Source organism: Pieris napi, chromosome 5, assembly GCF_905475465.1.
Source record: "Pieris napi chromosome 5, ilPieNapi1.2, whole genome shotgun sequence".
NCBI lineage: Eukaryota > Metazoa > Arthropoda > Insecta > Lepidoptera > Pieridae > Pieris > Pieris napi.
The window spans coordinates 4,905,643-4,922,618 of NC_062238.1; the positions used below are offsets into that span (position 1 = coordinate 4,905,643).

The 16,976-nt window shown below is 31.9% G+C and overlaps 2 protein-coding genes across 5 annotated transcripts; one reads left to right on the plus strand and one right to left on the minus strand.

Annotated features, from left to right (window-relative positions):
- The first annotated feature begins 1,080 nt into the window (after positions 1 to 1,080).
- On the plus strand, positions 1,081 to 7,705 carry LOC125049364 (protein TESPA1). 4 transcript variants are annotated; one of them, XM_047648585.1, is made up of 7 exons: positions 1,081 to 1,359; positions 1,453 to 1,484; positions 1,939 to 2,369; positions 2,592 to 2,747; positions 3,206 to 3,299; positions 3,691 to 3,772; positions 4,983 to 5,149. In XM_047648585.1, the coding sequence occupies exons 2-7, from the start codon at positions 1,469 to 1,471 to the stop codon at positions 5,017 to 5,019; spliced, it is 816 nt and encodes a 271-aa protein (XP_047504541.1). In that variant the 5' UTR covers positions 1,081 to 1,359; positions 1,453 to 1,468; the 3' UTR covers positions 5,020 to 5,149. The 4 variants fall into 4 exon arrangements, with proteins under 4 accessions (XP_047504541.1, XP_047504539.1, XP_047504542.1 ...); XM_047648583.1 differs by lacking the exon at positions 3,691 to 3,772 and having other exon boundaries at positions 4,983 to 7,705; XM_047648586.1 differs by lacking the exons at positions 1,453 to 1,484; positions 3,691 to 3,772 and having other exon boundaries at positions 4,983 to 7,705.
- Positions 7,706 to 7,907: 202 nt separating this feature from the next.
- On the minus strand, positions 7,908 to 16,973 carry LOC125049363 (sodium/potassium-transporting ATPase subunit alpha-like). The gene is made up of 18 exons (XM_047648582.1): positions 16,778 to 16,973; positions 16,507 to 16,656; positions 16,225 to 16,397; positions 15,855 to 16,025; positions 15,505 to 15,634; positions 12,990 to 13,226; positions 12,475 to 12,687; positions 12,388 to 12,408; positions 12,122 to 12,312; positions 11,682 to 11,853; positions 11,393 to 11,541; positions 10,631 to 10,832; positions 10,262 to 10,416; positions 9,607 to 9,793; positions 9,115 to 9,354; positions 8,846 to 9,034; positions 8,233 to 8,350; positions 7,908 to 8,070 (listed from the first exon to the last, which is right to left on the minus strand). The coding sequence occupies exons 1-18, from the start codon at positions 16,923 to 16,925 to the stop codon at positions 7,956 to 7,958; spliced, it is 2,961 nt and encodes a 986-aa protein (XP_047504538.1). The 5' UTR covers positions 16,926 to 16,973; the 3' UTR covers positions 7,908 to 7,955.
- Between the last annotated feature and the right edge of the window lie 3 nt (positions 16,974 to 16,976).

Sequence of the window (16,976 nt, forward strand, 5' to 3'; positions counted from 1 at the left end):
GCTCATTGCACACTAAGTGCGTTTTCCAATTACAAAGCATAATGCGACTCAGTGCCGCACAATGCCGCATAATGCTGAAGCTTAATTGGAACGTGAATTAGTTCTCAAATGCATCAGCAGAGTGCGCTAAGTCAGTGTTGAAAAAAAAATGTTTGAATAGAATTAGCAACCTCATTAATGTATGTATTAATAATGTTGTTAACAATAATAATTGGTTGAAAACTTTTTACGCTTATCTTAATAATCAAATTATTTCATTAACATTTTTTTACTGAAATAAGAGAAAACCTTTAAAGAATATAAGGTTTTAACAAGCTAAATTAACAGTAAAATATTTAGTTTCATGTAAGAAGTTTACAACATTTACGTTTTGAGTATTTTTTTTAAAATGATTTCTAAAAAAATTATATACTTTTTCAAAACCATTGCAATGTTTACAAAAAATTGATCCTGTAAATTAAATTTGTTTACAGATACTAATTTAAAAAAAAAATTGTATTCATATTTTAAATGTGGAATATAAAAAAAGTAACTATTTATATCTTCATCCATACTTATATATTTTTTTTAGCAGTTTGAAATAACTTTAATTATTTTCAAAATCTACGAGGAAACGAAAGCCTTACAAATTTTTCAACAATAAATAATATTTACTAACGAAAATTTAGATAAATGCCAACTTAAAGAAAATAAATTTTAAAAGGTAGGTAGGTTAGGAAGGTAAATTTTCTGTCACTGTGTTGGTATTGATTACGAACAGCACGCGAGAGCATAAGTTTTGAGAGTGCTCAATTGTGCGAAGCGTTGCTGTAGTTGGAACGTTGAGCATTTTGCCGCACAATGCGCTCTAGTGCTGTAATTGGAAAACGCACTAAAATACTATACAGTTTTGATGGCAGTCACAGATCACTGTAATGTTGTTCTAGTCTATATAAAATGTGATCAAGTATATAGGTAAAATAAAATATCAATGTCTTGTCACTTGGCGTTATGGTGTTAATCCCGAATCTATATTCTATTACTAGATATCACTCATATCTGTATCTGTCTACAGTCTACTGTCTAAAATTGCCTTCTTCATCACTACAGTCTACAGTACTTAACTGCTTAGTACATATTTTGATATAAATTTTATTTTATTAACTTCTAAATCAATGTAATGTTCAATTTCACTTTGAGATTGTATGAAAAGAAAAAAAATCAACAACGACGACGATAATCATACATTTCTTAACAATAAATAATTGCATAAAGTTAATTTTTTTTAATAGTTAATTAGATTTTTTTTCTAAACTACACAAAGTCGTCTAGATCTCATAGTAATTTTTGATTACCTATTTGTTTCACACCCACATACAGGTAAGGACAATGTAGTTTATTATTATATTGTGTACCTATCCATTCTGAAAGTTCGCATGTCCTAAGAACCTCGTTTGTTTGTATTGCATGCAGCTTTTATATTAAGAGGATGGATTCAAAACAAGGTTTGTCCAGTGAATGTAATTCATCAATCCCTATTACCCTTGTAGTTAAGAGTCTTAAGACGACTTAACGACTCATAAGAAAGTTGTCTATTATTTATAGCATCTTTAAGTAACTAGGACTAGTAATGTAAAAAGTGGTGTAATTGTTACTAGTTATGGTTCATGGTTGTTGCCATATATACATATATATATATATATATATATATATATATATATTTATGTTGATGTTAATCTTTGTTCAAGATTAATTAGTTGTTTAACCACATACTACCATTGTTTCTTTTTTGTACAGTTTTTCTCTATTTAAAAGTCAAGGTCTACAATTCAGATTCTGATAAATATTCCTATTATTATCCTTGTTCTATGAAATATATTTTACTTCATAACTATTCTCACAATCTCCAAAAAGCTATTGCAATTTTTTTAACTTCTATACAAGAAACATGAATTTCAGATACATTTAATGAAACAGTTTCTTCACTATTAGAACGTAAAGTACGTGGTTGGCTTAGTGGGGTTATTGAAGACATGCGCCGAAGTAGCCCTGTGCAACAATGGCTAGATTCCTTGCCTAGTGAGGATGCAAATTCACAAGAAGCAACACTGAATGGTAAGAAAGATGAAGATGACTCAGACACTGCTGAGAACAAGGCAGAGGAATCAATTACTGAAAATACTGTGATTGAAACACAAAATGATTTACAAGAAGACAAAAGTTTAGAAGTACCAGAGCAAAAGGACCTGTTAAAGAGAAAGTCTTTAGAAAGTGGAGTACTTAATGATCAGTTAAAGAATAAAAGTAAATTGCAACGGGACCATTCTATACAGTCAGAGGGATATATTCCCAGATTGAAAAATCCTTTACTTCGGGATCACTCTTTACAAGTAAGTTAATCCATTTATAAAAAGTATAAATAGTTATTATCAATGTTATGCCACATACCACCAAAAAGAGGTTACTTTTACATCATAAGGCATAAGTAAGTACAGAAGTACTTACTCAAAGAAAATACACAAAAAAATTACATGTTGAATCGTTAACCTATTAAGGTTTTAATTAAATTGGTTAAAAGAAATTGTGTTAATTATCAAAATATTTAATTTCAGTCTGATGGAAGTGGTTCTAGTGGCAGTTCTGTATTAAATGTTTTGGGTGCACGGAAAGTAGATGCAGAGTCTGTTCTCTTGGCATTGGGATTTGGACCAAGTGAAAAACAGCAAAAACTTCAAAGAATACCGGATAGATTTTTGGTTCCATCCAAGGTATGTTAAAATCTTTATATATATAATTCTTCTGTGAGTGTGTATGTCACTGAACTTCTCTCAAACGACTGGACCGATTTTGATGAAATTTTTTGTGTGTGTTCAAGGGGATCTGGGAATGGTTTAGATTCACAAATCAGCCCGGCAGGTGGCGCTGCACTACTTTCATACTTTGTTTAATATCCTAATCGCTCGAAATATCATGCAGGACAACGTCTGTGGGGTCCACTAGTTGATTATAAAATTAAGAGAGCATTCCTACATATTTTTCTCTAAAATTTTATTTATAAAAAAGTATATTATCAGCCTTCCGGGCATTAGATTTAAAAGAATATTGTGGTCAGAGTCACTTGTGAAATTGTTACATTTAGTTATTATTTGGTAATTCTTATCAAAATTTAAGCTATAATTGTGTACTAAGTTTTCCTTATACATCATGTTTGGATAACATTTTACAGTTAAAGGGAATAAGTACAGAAGATTTTATAAAAAATGAACAGCATTCAATGAAGATGCATGATTGTGGAGTTTTTGGTTACAGAGGATTAACAGGTTAGTTAGTTGATCTATGTTTATAACAAATGAATATAGCTAAAACTAAAAAATAACAGTCTTAATAACACGTGGAATTGCTTGGCTTACTTTCAATTGTTTGATTATGGATACTAAATAAATAACCACAGAATTCATAAAGTTGGAAGAATTTTTGATTGATTTTCTACTTTTCTAAAATCAGTACCAACTCCCACCTTAGCATTTCACACCTATAAAATATATTATAAATCTGAAGTAAATAAATATTCGTATGAATGTTCAATCACGCGGTTTCTACTACAATTACCATTCCAGCCTTATTTATATTGTGAAATAACGTACAAACAGAGGTGGTTTACTTAATACTATTAATAGTGCTTTTCTAACACTACTAACAACTTACTAACAGAGCATTGCACGCCAGTGTGTCGGTTCATGAAACCGGTACCATCCAATTATGGACCGTACCAAGTTCCCCAAATAGCTGTTCAGTAAGTATTTTATATTAATTAAATTACACAAAGAACAAAAATTAAGCAATTGACCAATACTGACTTCGTACTTTAGTAGTAATTATTTTGTTTCCGTCTAAAAACTAATTATTTGGTCTTGGTTAGTGTAGAAGAATGAGAGGGATTTCGAAATGTCTGCCTAGGGTTGCCACCTTTCTTTTACAATTTAATTACATTGGCTAATACACAAGAAAAATAGTATAAAGATAAAGTACAATTTATTTTTCTAAAAAATATATTGTTATTGCTTTTTGCAGTTTACTATCTTGACTAAACAATTGCACAGCATCTATTCAATCTATATTCAAACATCGATTCAGCGTCAATCGATAAAAATATTTACGACTAAAGAAATCACATTATGCGATATAAAGTATTTTGGTGTACTTTATTGTTCTGTGTACAGCACAATTACCTGAAATAACGTACAAACTACAATACTTTATTATAAAGTATGGGGGCAACCCTATGTCTGCCCCATAAATCCCTAGCAAACATACTAACTATTATTTTACTTAAGTTACTAAAAGTGAGACTTAGCTGAGATATAGCGATTCCCGTATGTCAAAATATTGGAAACTGAATCTTACTGAACTAAATGATAAAACATTTATTATTTAGTGACCTTAGAATTGCGATTATTTTCTATAAATAACCTTTATAAATATTTCCTTGTTTGTACTTAGTACTTAAGGAAAATAACATTTCCGGATCGACAAATCTTATTTTAAGTATCATAATATGCTTAACCACTGTACAACGTAATAATGCTTTGTAAAATAGGGTTTCAACCCCATGAAATAAGTCTCAAACAGATTGAGAGTGTAACCGATTTTTACACTTTGATATATGATTTAAAGGCCGTAAATGTTTTATTAGAATATATTATTTTCTTACTTGAATTTGCAATTTTATCTAATTCCTTGGCTCATTTTTTGTTGACGTGAAGTGATTTGTCGTGACGTCGGTGGTCCACACAATTACAACTCAACTTCAATATTTTTAAAAAAGGTTTATATAGTTACATTATAGTATAGTTATTTATTATTAGCAGCCATTTTACGTTAGGTTGTTCGCATAAGCCTCTTATTACTTTCAGCATTTATCACGTGAATACATTTCTAAATACTTAACAGTAGATTAAATTGTTTATTATATGACAGTATCTACAACTTCTACTATTTTACAGGGAATCCCCATGTTCCACCGTCGACAATTGTAGCTAAAATAATTAATTGTTTACTACAAGACGAGATGTGTCGAGAGGAAGCTTTAATGCGCACGCGCCATTCTATAGCGGATATGCGAAGTGCGCCTGCCATACACGCCCGTTTAGCGGCAAGATTTAGGAGCCCCTGAGTTATGGTACCTGGTATAAAAATTGGGATTATAAAGTTTTGTTTGGAATATAAAGCTTTGTACTTAAATAGAATTTCCAAATATGGCTGAAATTTGCTTATTATTAAAGCGGTCGTGGTCATTAAGCATAGTGCCTGCTGAAAAATTACATTTTTCATTTAGTTACATTAGTACTTATTCGAAATATTTACTTAAATTTATATAAAAATACATTAATGCGCTGTAAGGGTCCCATATGCCAAAATTATTGGATTTTGACAAAGGATAAGTCCTAACTTTGGAAACTTAAACAAAAAACCCTGTGTACTGCCTACTTAAATGTCGTCGAATGGTCCATGTCCATACTCCTTACGCAGTAAGACCCGAGTCCTGTTTAATATAGCAACCGTGTAAAGCTAGCTTTATTTTAAAATTGGAATTAAATTCCGTTATGCCAAGCAAAGTTGTAACTAAAACCGTTATCCTATTTTAAATAAGTCCATGTTTTTGTTAGTTCTAGTGCTTAAATGTCAAAATATGTTTACACAAACTGTTGAAAATTTGTACTATCAATTTAAGACATAAAAACGCTCAAACATTCGATGTGGTTTGCATAATTACGTAATTTAACACAAATTTATTTTCATTGTCTTGCTGCTTTGCTGTAAAGCTTTGTAAGAATAATTAATGGTTTTGCATTACCAATTATTTTTATAAATCTTTATTTATTATTAAATTTCGATGTTTGAACTATAACCGTTAGTTTTGTCATACAATCACCTTGTACTTAATTTGTTTTAATAATTTGTTCAATTTCGATAAACAAACATATCTTACTGTGACCCATTGTTTGTAGAGTCTCTGATTAATTAATAATACATTATTATATTCTTCGTACTCATAAAAAATCTATTTAAATATTTAATAAAAAGTAGAGTTGTTCTAACAATCGTGCCATGTTTAAACATAGAAGTTATATCACATATCTTTATAGAGGAAATTCTTATATATACCTTAATACATATTTAATATAGAATTTCTACCCTATTTACCTAAATTTTTTGATATAAATTTAAATGTACAATATATGAATAGTTTAGTAACTTGATTTTTATGTATTGTAACATTACTAAGTCAAGCCGAAAATATCACAGAGTATTAGTATCTCCTGGCAATATTGAGAATGGTAGATGTAAGGTCGCTTTACAGAACCGAAACCTTAGCTCAGACTTTCAATAGTAAAAATAGCCGCCTTCGCCGGCGTAGGTTGCGTTATCTTATTTCCCGCGTCGCACTGCCAGATTTTTGCTTCACTCACTAAACAGCCTGTGTTGAGTTGTGCCATCTAGCCAGCGGAGATTCCTTAAATTATATACTTTAGCAACTGACCTAAACTGTAAAGATAGCGTAAAACTAAAGACTCTTTTTAGTTTTGATAGGTGCTGCTCACAAATCCATAATTTTATTTAACTAACAGTAACTTGTAGAAATATTTTTACTTCTGCGACATTTTTAGTTTGACTATAGACGTGATGTACAATGTGTTGCAGCCATGTTGCTTGGTTGTGATAGTCTTAATTTACCAATACAGGAGGTTAGCTTGATAAATTAATATTTACTTTTTGTGCACAATATTCTCAAAGTTCTATAGGTAGTTGTGATGAAGATTACACAAGTTTTCTCCAAGTTTAATTTCTAGATCTTTGTTGTATAGAGATTTAAATCATAGATTTGTCCTGGCTATATTTTAGACGCACAAAAGGGTATAAATTAGTGCGACTAATGACTATAAAATATATATATTTATATTGACTTAATTATTTTCACTATTTCTCATACCAAAAACTACTGAACGTATGTGTTGTTATGGCAAAAAGCGAACGATTACAAGATGTAGTAGCGAGATGACGCTTTCCATATAAAACGTGGACATGCTCTATGATTCAAATCTCTGCTGTTTTAATTTTTATCGAATGTGCCAACTGTTTAGTACTTAATGTTCAGTTGATTTAAGTCCAAAGACAAAATTTCAAACTTGCCTCAATTTTAATGTAGTACGTAGATTTTAAAGGTGTGATTTTATTAAGGATATGTAAAGCACATTTTCATATTTTTTCTTCATTTATTAAATGTTATTCTTTATTTTGATACTAAAATATATAGTTGTAAATTTTATCTGAAGTCGGTTTCGCTGTACATTTTTTCTATATTAAAATGGGAAAAAGCCATCATGCTTTGTAAAATTAACATTCCTAACAATTTGTTAGGTCACAAACACATATCACAGTACAATTTTAAGTAAGTACTTATTCCGTTTAAGGTCTTTAATTGTGACCATACTTATTCTACTAGTCTATAAACACAAATTAATATTAATTTAATTAATGCACGTACTTAAGGTTAAGAAACCAATTTTTAAATTAGTCCGTGCCTTAAATATCCATTTGCATAGATTATTAGAAAATTTGTGAACATTAATATTTTATAGAGTTATGTGTGTAATGTCATAGTTCCATTTGATTGCTCATTTTATTATAATGTTAAGTTTGATTTATTAAAATGATTTAGGGAAATGTTAAAAATTATATAAATATATATGTATTGTCAAAGATTAAATTTTTTTATCAAATTTTGTTTTTATTACTAAATGACAGATCAATAAATACTCTTCCTCTTATTCATAAAAAAAAATATCTAAAACATTGATGTCTCCTTTGATGAGATAATTACAATTCCACTGATGAAGAGTAAAATCAATTTAGTTAAAACAATGTAATAAGATTAAGATTTTAATTAAAGGCAAGTGTAATTAATTACAATAAAACTAATATAATGTAAGCTTGTTAAACCATCCTCCAAATTTCTCATTGCGGATACAATATTTTCTAAATTCATCAAAGCTGAACATCAGCGCAGTAAAAGGCAATGCGAGAAACCACCTGAAAATATGTACACTTATACATTATACATATTGTATAAAAAACAAAGCGGCGCTAAAACCTTTTAGGTCTGGGCCTCAGATTTGTGTATCTGTTTCGTGATAATTTGATTTATCTATATCTATTTATCTATACTACTTATAAATTATCAATCTTGCATACCATTTCAACCTTAGAGGGTATGTTCTAAAGAAACTGTTAATTCCTGGCACATAACATACAACACACGCAAGAATAATCTCGAACACTAAACCAAAGTTGAGAGCTTTATTATTCATACCTGTAAAGTTAAAATCTATAAATATCTAGAAACTTGTATGACCCGTACAAAGTTAAGAAAAAGTTTGTATGGCATTTAAATTTCCTGAGCTGCCTTGCGATTCTGTAACTCACTTCAACCGCTGTGAGAGTTCGAAAAGTGAGTTACAGAATCACAAGGCTGGGCCTTGAACGTCACTTATTGGTAATGGTCACGTGAGATAGTGTCATTCCTATACAAATTTGTTTAGCGTTCGTGTGTCACACCTATTACAAAGATAAGTGTCTGAAGCCCCTGACTTATATGGCGGCTCTGACAGATGATATTCTTTTTAACTGTGTATGAATGTCATACATATATTCTTTACTAAAATAAGTAGTTTGACCCTGTTTAATGACTATCGCACTTTTGAATCTTGTAAGCAGTGTGTAAGCCAGTACACTAACTGATAAATTGAGCAAACCATCTACTAACCTCTGTCTTTTGTACTATAGATACGATAGGCGGTATACATACCGACTTGAAACAGTGAATTATATCTTGTCTTGCAAATTATTCCATTCGTTATTTGAGTCATGACGATAGCCACAAAGTACGCGGCCTGACAAGCCCGTTCTAGTTCCTTGCGTTCGGCGTAGGTCCACTCCTGTCCCAGCGAATCTTGGACATCACTTACTGCCTCATTATCCCATCTTTGCCGTATACCTTATTTTAAAGCGAGAGCTCTGTATGAGATTTGTCCAAACCTTTGACCAAAAGAATATTTAGGTTCTATTGATGCTTACCAAACAGCTGCTCCGGATAAAAGCCATGTTCTGCCATAACAATGAAGTATGCAAACATGCCAGCTGCAAATTCAATGAGACCTAAATGGCCATAGACCAATCTTATCATTGAACAAGAGACGAGTGGGTCAGATCGTCTTGGAGGCCGTGCCATTACATCCCGTTCGGCATTCTCATGTGCCAATGACACCGCTGGCCACATATCAGTGCCAAGATCGATACATAAGATAGTCATTACACCTAAAACATAAGACCTCAGAATATTTCAAGGAGAATCAAATGGTTTTTTTTATTTGACAGTTGATAGTCTAACACATTATAAATGCCAAAAGTTTGTTGAGTCAATGCAATAATCACAGAACCGACTGTGATAATCATTTTTTGCAGCACTTTTAAATACGCACTAGAAAAAATAAAGTTATATGTTATAATTGTTGTGATAAATTAAATATTATATAAGTAATTTGCCGTATTATTTATAAGAAATGTTACCTAATGGTAGAGGAATAGAGAACAAAATGAACATTAACACTGGAATAATCTCAGGGACGTTAGATATAAGAATGTAACAAATCGACTTCTTTAGATTGTCAAATATCTTTCGGCCCTCCTCAATGCCCGTCACGATCGTCGCAAAGTTGTCGTCCATTAAAATGATATCTGCTGTTTGTTTGGACACCTGTTTATTATAGAAGCTAAATAAGTATAACATATTATATATTTGTTCTATTTATTTATTTACATATTATTCTTTATATATATCATTTTTTTATTATATTCAAACACACCAGAAAACAATAAACGGTAATTTTTTTACAACGGTTTACTGTTAAATATGTAACTCCCTAGATAGTTTGGTGATTTCATTCAACAAATTTCTTCCGATGACAAAACAATCTACCTTCCGATGAAAGATAACCCAACCTCCGTACCTAAGCGGTTAACACGAATTAACAATGTCTATGTTATATGTATAATATATATGGGGTTTCTGGCTTAACAATAATTGCCTCAGTTTGGAGACAATGATTATTTAGATTAATAATGAAACAGACGTAAGTAAGCATATTTCTGAGAGGTTACTGGAATGCAAACATAAAAAACAAATTATAACACTGGTCTAAAACTAAAAAACCTGGTTACTAGCCTGTGATCCAGTAATTCCCATAGAGATACCGATATCAGCTCTACGCAGAGCGGGCGCATCATTTACCCCGTCTCCAGTCACAGCCACCACGCTACCTTGTCTTTGACATGCCTCTACTATTTGAAGTTTCTGAGTTGGTGATGTGCGGGCGAATACTACAATTTATTTATTTATTTATTCAAGTTTCAAGTTTGTTTACAGGAGAAAACTTATACTTATCTAAATTACGCTAGTTATATTAAACAAAAATAGTTATAACATCATATTTAATATAATACAATCTGTTACCATCTATATTAATTTAAAAAAAACGGAATAAAAATCTATTCAGAACCACCAAAACCGGTTGTTATAGTAAAAAACACAAACCTATTTCGTAATTCTTTTCCAGAGTTAAATACAGCAAATCAGGTGTCATATTACGCAGTTCAGTGCCGGTGATAACATGACACTGAGGTGTGGTAGCGATGCCCACTTCCAATGCTACAGCGCGAGCTGTCGCTGGGTGATCACCAGTTACCATCATTACTCGTACGCCAGCAGCACGAACTCTCTCTATAGCTGAACGCACCTGAAAAAAAGTTAATTAAATTGAGGTTATATATGTTTTCAGATACTATTCAAATTTTAGAATTACACCACAAGAACACTAATGGGGGCCTCATAGCCTAGCGGTCTTATTAAGTGTCAGCTAGATGAGGGGTACCGGGTTCGATTCCCGGTTCGAGGGCAAGTTTTAATTTAATTTAAATTTGTTCTCGGCCTTTGGGAGGATTGTGCGGTACTAGGCGAGTGCCTAAACCGTACATGGAGGACATGATCGAATTTCTAAGGCAAAAAGCACGAACGATAAAAAATCTCATACTTGACGCTGGCTAATGCACAAACCGTGCCAGAGCCATTAAATAAAAAATAAAATAAAAAAAAAGCCTTTAAGCACTCCATGGGCGACTATAATTTAGCATATGTCATTAGTTTGCTGTTCTATAAAAAGCGAAAGTATTTGATGTTTCTGATTCACACTAAATTAAAAATACGGGATTGAATTGATAGGGCTTATGGATTTAAAATTAAGCTTCAGGTACCGTATTTGGCTTAATTAATCATACAATTGGAAAATTAGATCATTACCTCCTTTCGTGGAGGGTCGATCAGTCCGACCAAACCTAAAAATCGTAAGTTTTCAATTGGGAAGTTAATTTCTTCAGCATCAAATTCGAATCCTGGAGGATATTCATTTACGTCTAAATTGAGATCGGCAAATGCTAAAATTCGTTCACCTAAAAATTTAAGTTCGTAGATATTATTGTATAGATATGTATAAAATCTTTTGTCCATTGGATGAGTACCTACCGATATTGACAGTTGCCTTTGGGATGTACACAACACAAATATATTATTTACACAAATGATAACCCACCAGTATTAGCCATGTTTTCAATAGCGTTGTTGATCAACTCATTAATTTCTTTATTGTTAATTGCCTGCGTATTATCCATAGCGACAGTTGCACTATGATCTAAAACTACTTCGGGGGCGCCTTTCATTACAAGAATATGTTTTGAATTTAGCATATCCAAATGAATACTAACCTAAAAATAGGGCATATTTGAAAATATTATCAAAAATTAAAATTAAAAAAATATATATTTACGTCGTAAACTTAACAGGGAAATTACCTGGGAAACACAATGATTGTAAATAATTTATTATCAGCTTAAATATCAATGAAATAGGTAAATCTAGTCAAGTCTTATGTGTTATGTTGTTTTAATATATTTTCGTCGGTCGATTTAACATTGACAGATTCTACAATTCTATGAAAAATTTAAAAAGTGTAATAATTTAAATAAATCATACTTGATACTTGTTGACAGAGTTGAAAGGTATTTCTGATACTTTGGGATACCTTTTTCTAACTGTTATTGGATTATCGCATTCAAATATAAAGTTTAGTATAGCTTTCTCTGATGCATCTCCATGTACATTGCCATCAGGGGCTATAGAAGCATTACTGCATAATGCGCCGCAAATTTTAAAACTTTGAAATGCTAAAAAATATCAATAATCTGTACGTCTAAAAACAAATTACATTAAGTACACTAAATGAATAGTTACGGTCTCACCTTTGTTATTTTTCAATTGATCTGAAAAGTCAAAACCGCATTAATAAATATTTATAAATAAAACAGACAGTTTTACCAATCTCTAACCCAAACTATTATTAGAAACTTCGTAAATTTGATTTTCAAGCCACAGATGTCGTACGCGCATCTTGTTTTCAGTTAGTGTTCCAGTTTTATCAGAACATATTGTCGTGCAGGCACCAAGAGCTTCCATAGCCTCTAGATTTTTTACAAGGCAATTTTTTGTTACCATATGTTTGGCTGTTAATGTTAGTGATGCTGTTACTGTTGGCTGTAAACCTACGAACAAAGCATTAATATAGGAACCCATTAAAGAGTTCATCTACCTGTGATCTGGACCTACACTACTGAATCTAAGAGATGAGACAACATATGAAAACATAAATGTTTTAGGGAAGCAATTATTTAATACAATGAACGGTACGGTACATTATGTGCTGACGACGTTTTATACATCCGGGTTTAAAGTCTAACGTTTGTTTTGACCTATTCTGCTAGCTTTGCATTAGATTATTAACTATTCAGTCTTATAAGATATAATATACTATTGCTTTAAAATTAGAGACAGTGCAATTCCGAACCTTCGGGAATATTAGCCACCACGATGCCAATTACAAAAATGGTTGTTTGCATAAATGGATATCCCAAGCCTAGTGAAGCACTCGCAATGAAGAGACCAAGACCAACAGCCCAAGCAGACATGTATCTCATTAGCTGATGAATTTCCCGAGATAGTGGTGATGGCACTGGTCGGAGTCTTGCAGCTAAACCAGCTATACGACCCAAAGCAGTTAAATCTCCACAGCATATCACAACGCCTGTGAATTAAAAAATTACCGAGGTCAAGTTTTTAAAAATATGTATGAAACCTTGGTTTAAAATTATGTTGATACACATTGTACCTACAGCAGTAAACGTGTTTTCGGTCACGTATTAATTTAACACCCTAATGTATAATTATACTCTTTAATCAAAATATGTCATTTATTAATATAATAGGAAACGGATTGTATACTCATGAACTGCAAAAAAATTAGTTCTAAATTTATGATTTACTGCCATTTCTTAAATCAAGAGCATGCAAGAAAACTGACAAAAACTATGCGTACAATCATTTTAATAAGCAAGCTTTTGGTTTTTGCCTACTGACAAATCCTTCCTAGATACGTGAATCAAGGCTAATGTGTGTAATAAGTATGTAGCAATTTAATATTATATGTGTATTTGAGAATGAGACTAGGTACATTGCACTTTCAACTCGTAACTCAAGTACTTCTTTATCCGAGCAAGGGTCGCTTTTTATATTAGGTTAACAAGTGCTCATTTAGACTCGTATATACTTAGCAAACCACTTCTCAGCGATTTTTCTTGGTGCAGAGTCCGAATAATATTTATCAAGGCGAAGCGTATTTTTTTACGCCAAAAACCTATGCTTTTCCACGCGAAATTCCTTTTTTCCATTTCTTAAAACAAACCAAACTGCTTTCACTCAAAATACTATATCTGACAAACTAATAGTATGGCAGTTGGAAATTTATTCACGTGTCTTTGAAGGTTAGGGCTAACTAAAAATCATAATAATTTAAAACTAGTACCGCCATCTATGTGCCAATCTGCGACCTTTTCAGCAAAATCAAAAAATTATAATAATTAATGAAAGATAGCAATTATTTATCTTTTAAAGAACACGGTATGTAATTTAATTGTGTAAGGTTGTAATTGATAAAATTCTTGTTCATCATGTCAAATATTCGTTTGATAATTTTGATATATGCCATATACGTTGACTAACATTTTTGTACCTTAACGTTTCATACTTGTGAATCTCATCTTAGAGCCATTATACTACTAGGGAACATTTTAACGTAGACTCATACATATTTTAACATAATAATAAAGGTCAATGGTCGAAAAAAAACCCATTGTTTATAATCAGAATAGTAATTAAGGTATGTGGGGGCAAGATGAAAAATGGGGTAAGACAATAAATCGTCTATAACACCAATTTTAACGTATTTTTATTAAAACCGCCAGTTTCAAACGTTCCAAACCACATTCGAAGTTAGCCGCCCAGAGTGCGTGGAGTGCCTAAATTTTAATAATTCTGTGTCGTGATTTTTTCGTAAAATTTTCAAGTGATTTAATCTTACCCCGTGTACTGTAACATTAAGTAGGTACAAGATAGGTACGACTATTATACGAAATCACATCAAAATACGGCTATTCTTAGTCATTTAGGAAATATCTCAACTTTCCATCAGTAAATATATAGTGATGTTTTAACGGCCGGTAGTCCAATTCAGAAAAATATATACCCTAAATTTTAAGATGAGATTTGTGGAAAACTGAGATGGCAAAAGTTTGAGAACGTCTGTTTCTATTCTATTAATTCTATCTATTGATATATAAAAAACAAACAATTAGCTGTACCTTTGTTAAATAAAGGTATTTTTTCATTAAAGTCAGATGAGAGTTTTCAAGGCACTAAAAGCTATGGACTTAAAACCGTTGATGACATCTCACATTAATTTTAACGATTTTAGAAAAAAAATCAATCTTTCCCCGTCACGTTTTCATCTTAACCCTATTTTGTAGTTGTATCTTTATTTTTTATTCTCTCTGCTTTGGAACATATTCAACAATATGTTATTGATATGATAGAAAAGTAGTTTTTGCTTGTTACTAATCAAAGCCATAAATTAGTACAGGTTAATATTTATTGTTCTACAAGAGGTTCAAACACAATTCTGCTCAATATGTCATCAAAAAACCGTTCCATCTTCCCCCCACTCACCTTATACGTAAAAGTTTAAAGGAAATGTTAAAATAGTAAGCTTTTTCTGTGACTACAAAGCGTTAGGTATAATTGTAAAATCGTTATTTAGTAATAAATTCAAAGTTAGCGTAAGCGTACTAAATTTCGGCTTATACTTGAAATTACCCGTAGAGAGATAAATAAATTAAATTATGTAATATTGAAAGACCACGACTACGTACTTAACAATTAATTAAAAATATTGATTATTAATGAATATTTTCTTTCAGTATATTATCAATAAAGTGTTCGAGAATTTAGAAACAGATTTTTTATTTTACCAGTTGCCCATCCTTCAACGCACAGTGCAGAAAAGAAAGCTACATTTTGCGATTCCATTATGTTTGGAGTACCCTCAGTGTTACTCCGAGGCACAGCTACGCATTCACCAGTGAGCGAAGAGTTGTCCACCTAGAGAATATATTAGTAGACATTTTAGCGCATGTGCAATGTTTGTTAGTAATTAAGAGTATATAATTTTTCAAATATATATGAAAGACAGGGAAGAAAGTCCCTTGAGTCAATGGAAATCAGCCGAGTGCTTGAAAAAAGCTTATAATTTCTTGAATGCTTTTACTATTAGTAATAACACAACACTTACGACTATCAATAATTAAGGGTTACTACGTACTTTAAACCCTTTGCTGTCAATTATTCTCAAATCTGCAGGTATGACGTCACCAGCTCTTATGTGAACTATGTCCCCTTTGACTAAATTAGACACTGGAGTCTCTGTGTTTGTAAGGCCATCACGAACACAGCTTGATGTAATGGGTATCATACTATTAAAGGTCTTCATTATCTGGTATCATATTACAAAATGGCAGGCATTGAATATTTAGCACAATTTCTGCCATTGTTAGTGGTATGTCTTTAGGCTAACACTAAGCTAACAATCTTTTTGAATTATAATTTATTTAACGAATACGTAAATGTAAGTCTTGGTTTAGGTTAATATGTCATACGTTATATATGTATAGATATTGGTAAATCATAATTACCTTAGAACTTTTATAATTCTGTAAAAAGCTAAATAGCCCGCAGATAACATCGACGGCAATAAGGACACAACCCAAATATAGATTATCTGTACTTGGATGAGGTTTCGTAAACATCTCGATTAAATATGCCGTGAGACATAATATTGCGCCGAGCCAAATTAAAATTGAAAATCCTGAAAGCCGTTTAATTTAATACTCTCTTACAGGATGGCGACGCACATGCGAGCCAATTCACACGGTAGCAATAGGATATATACAAATATTCGTAGGGTTCGTGTTTACCTGTGCACAATGACTTTAATAATAAGCGAGCCCAACAATGTTGAGTAGCTGGTGTTAATGTGTTAGACCCATAATACTCGAGTAACTCTTTTGCTCGGTCGCTTGATAGGCCTGTTACTGGATCAGTGCCCAGAAGTGCGTACAAATCTTCTGTAAAATAGTCAATCGTATAAAATTTGATAACTTTACATTTAGAAATTTAGAGGTAGGTACACACTCTATAGGCTTTTATGACTCTGAACAAGTTTCCAATGCCTGACTGTTTACTCACTGAGTGGTATTAGATGCGTGTCGGTTTGTATTTCTTTTTTCAAAATATTTAAACGGGTACAACTTAGATCTCTGGAGCGTAGTCCTTTTGGGTTATTTGGCCGAAATAAATCGGAAATAGATGACAAACTTGAAGTCCTCGAATTCATCTTTTAGTCTACACATTAATGTGTAGTCAAGTCAAGGTGGTCGCGGAAATT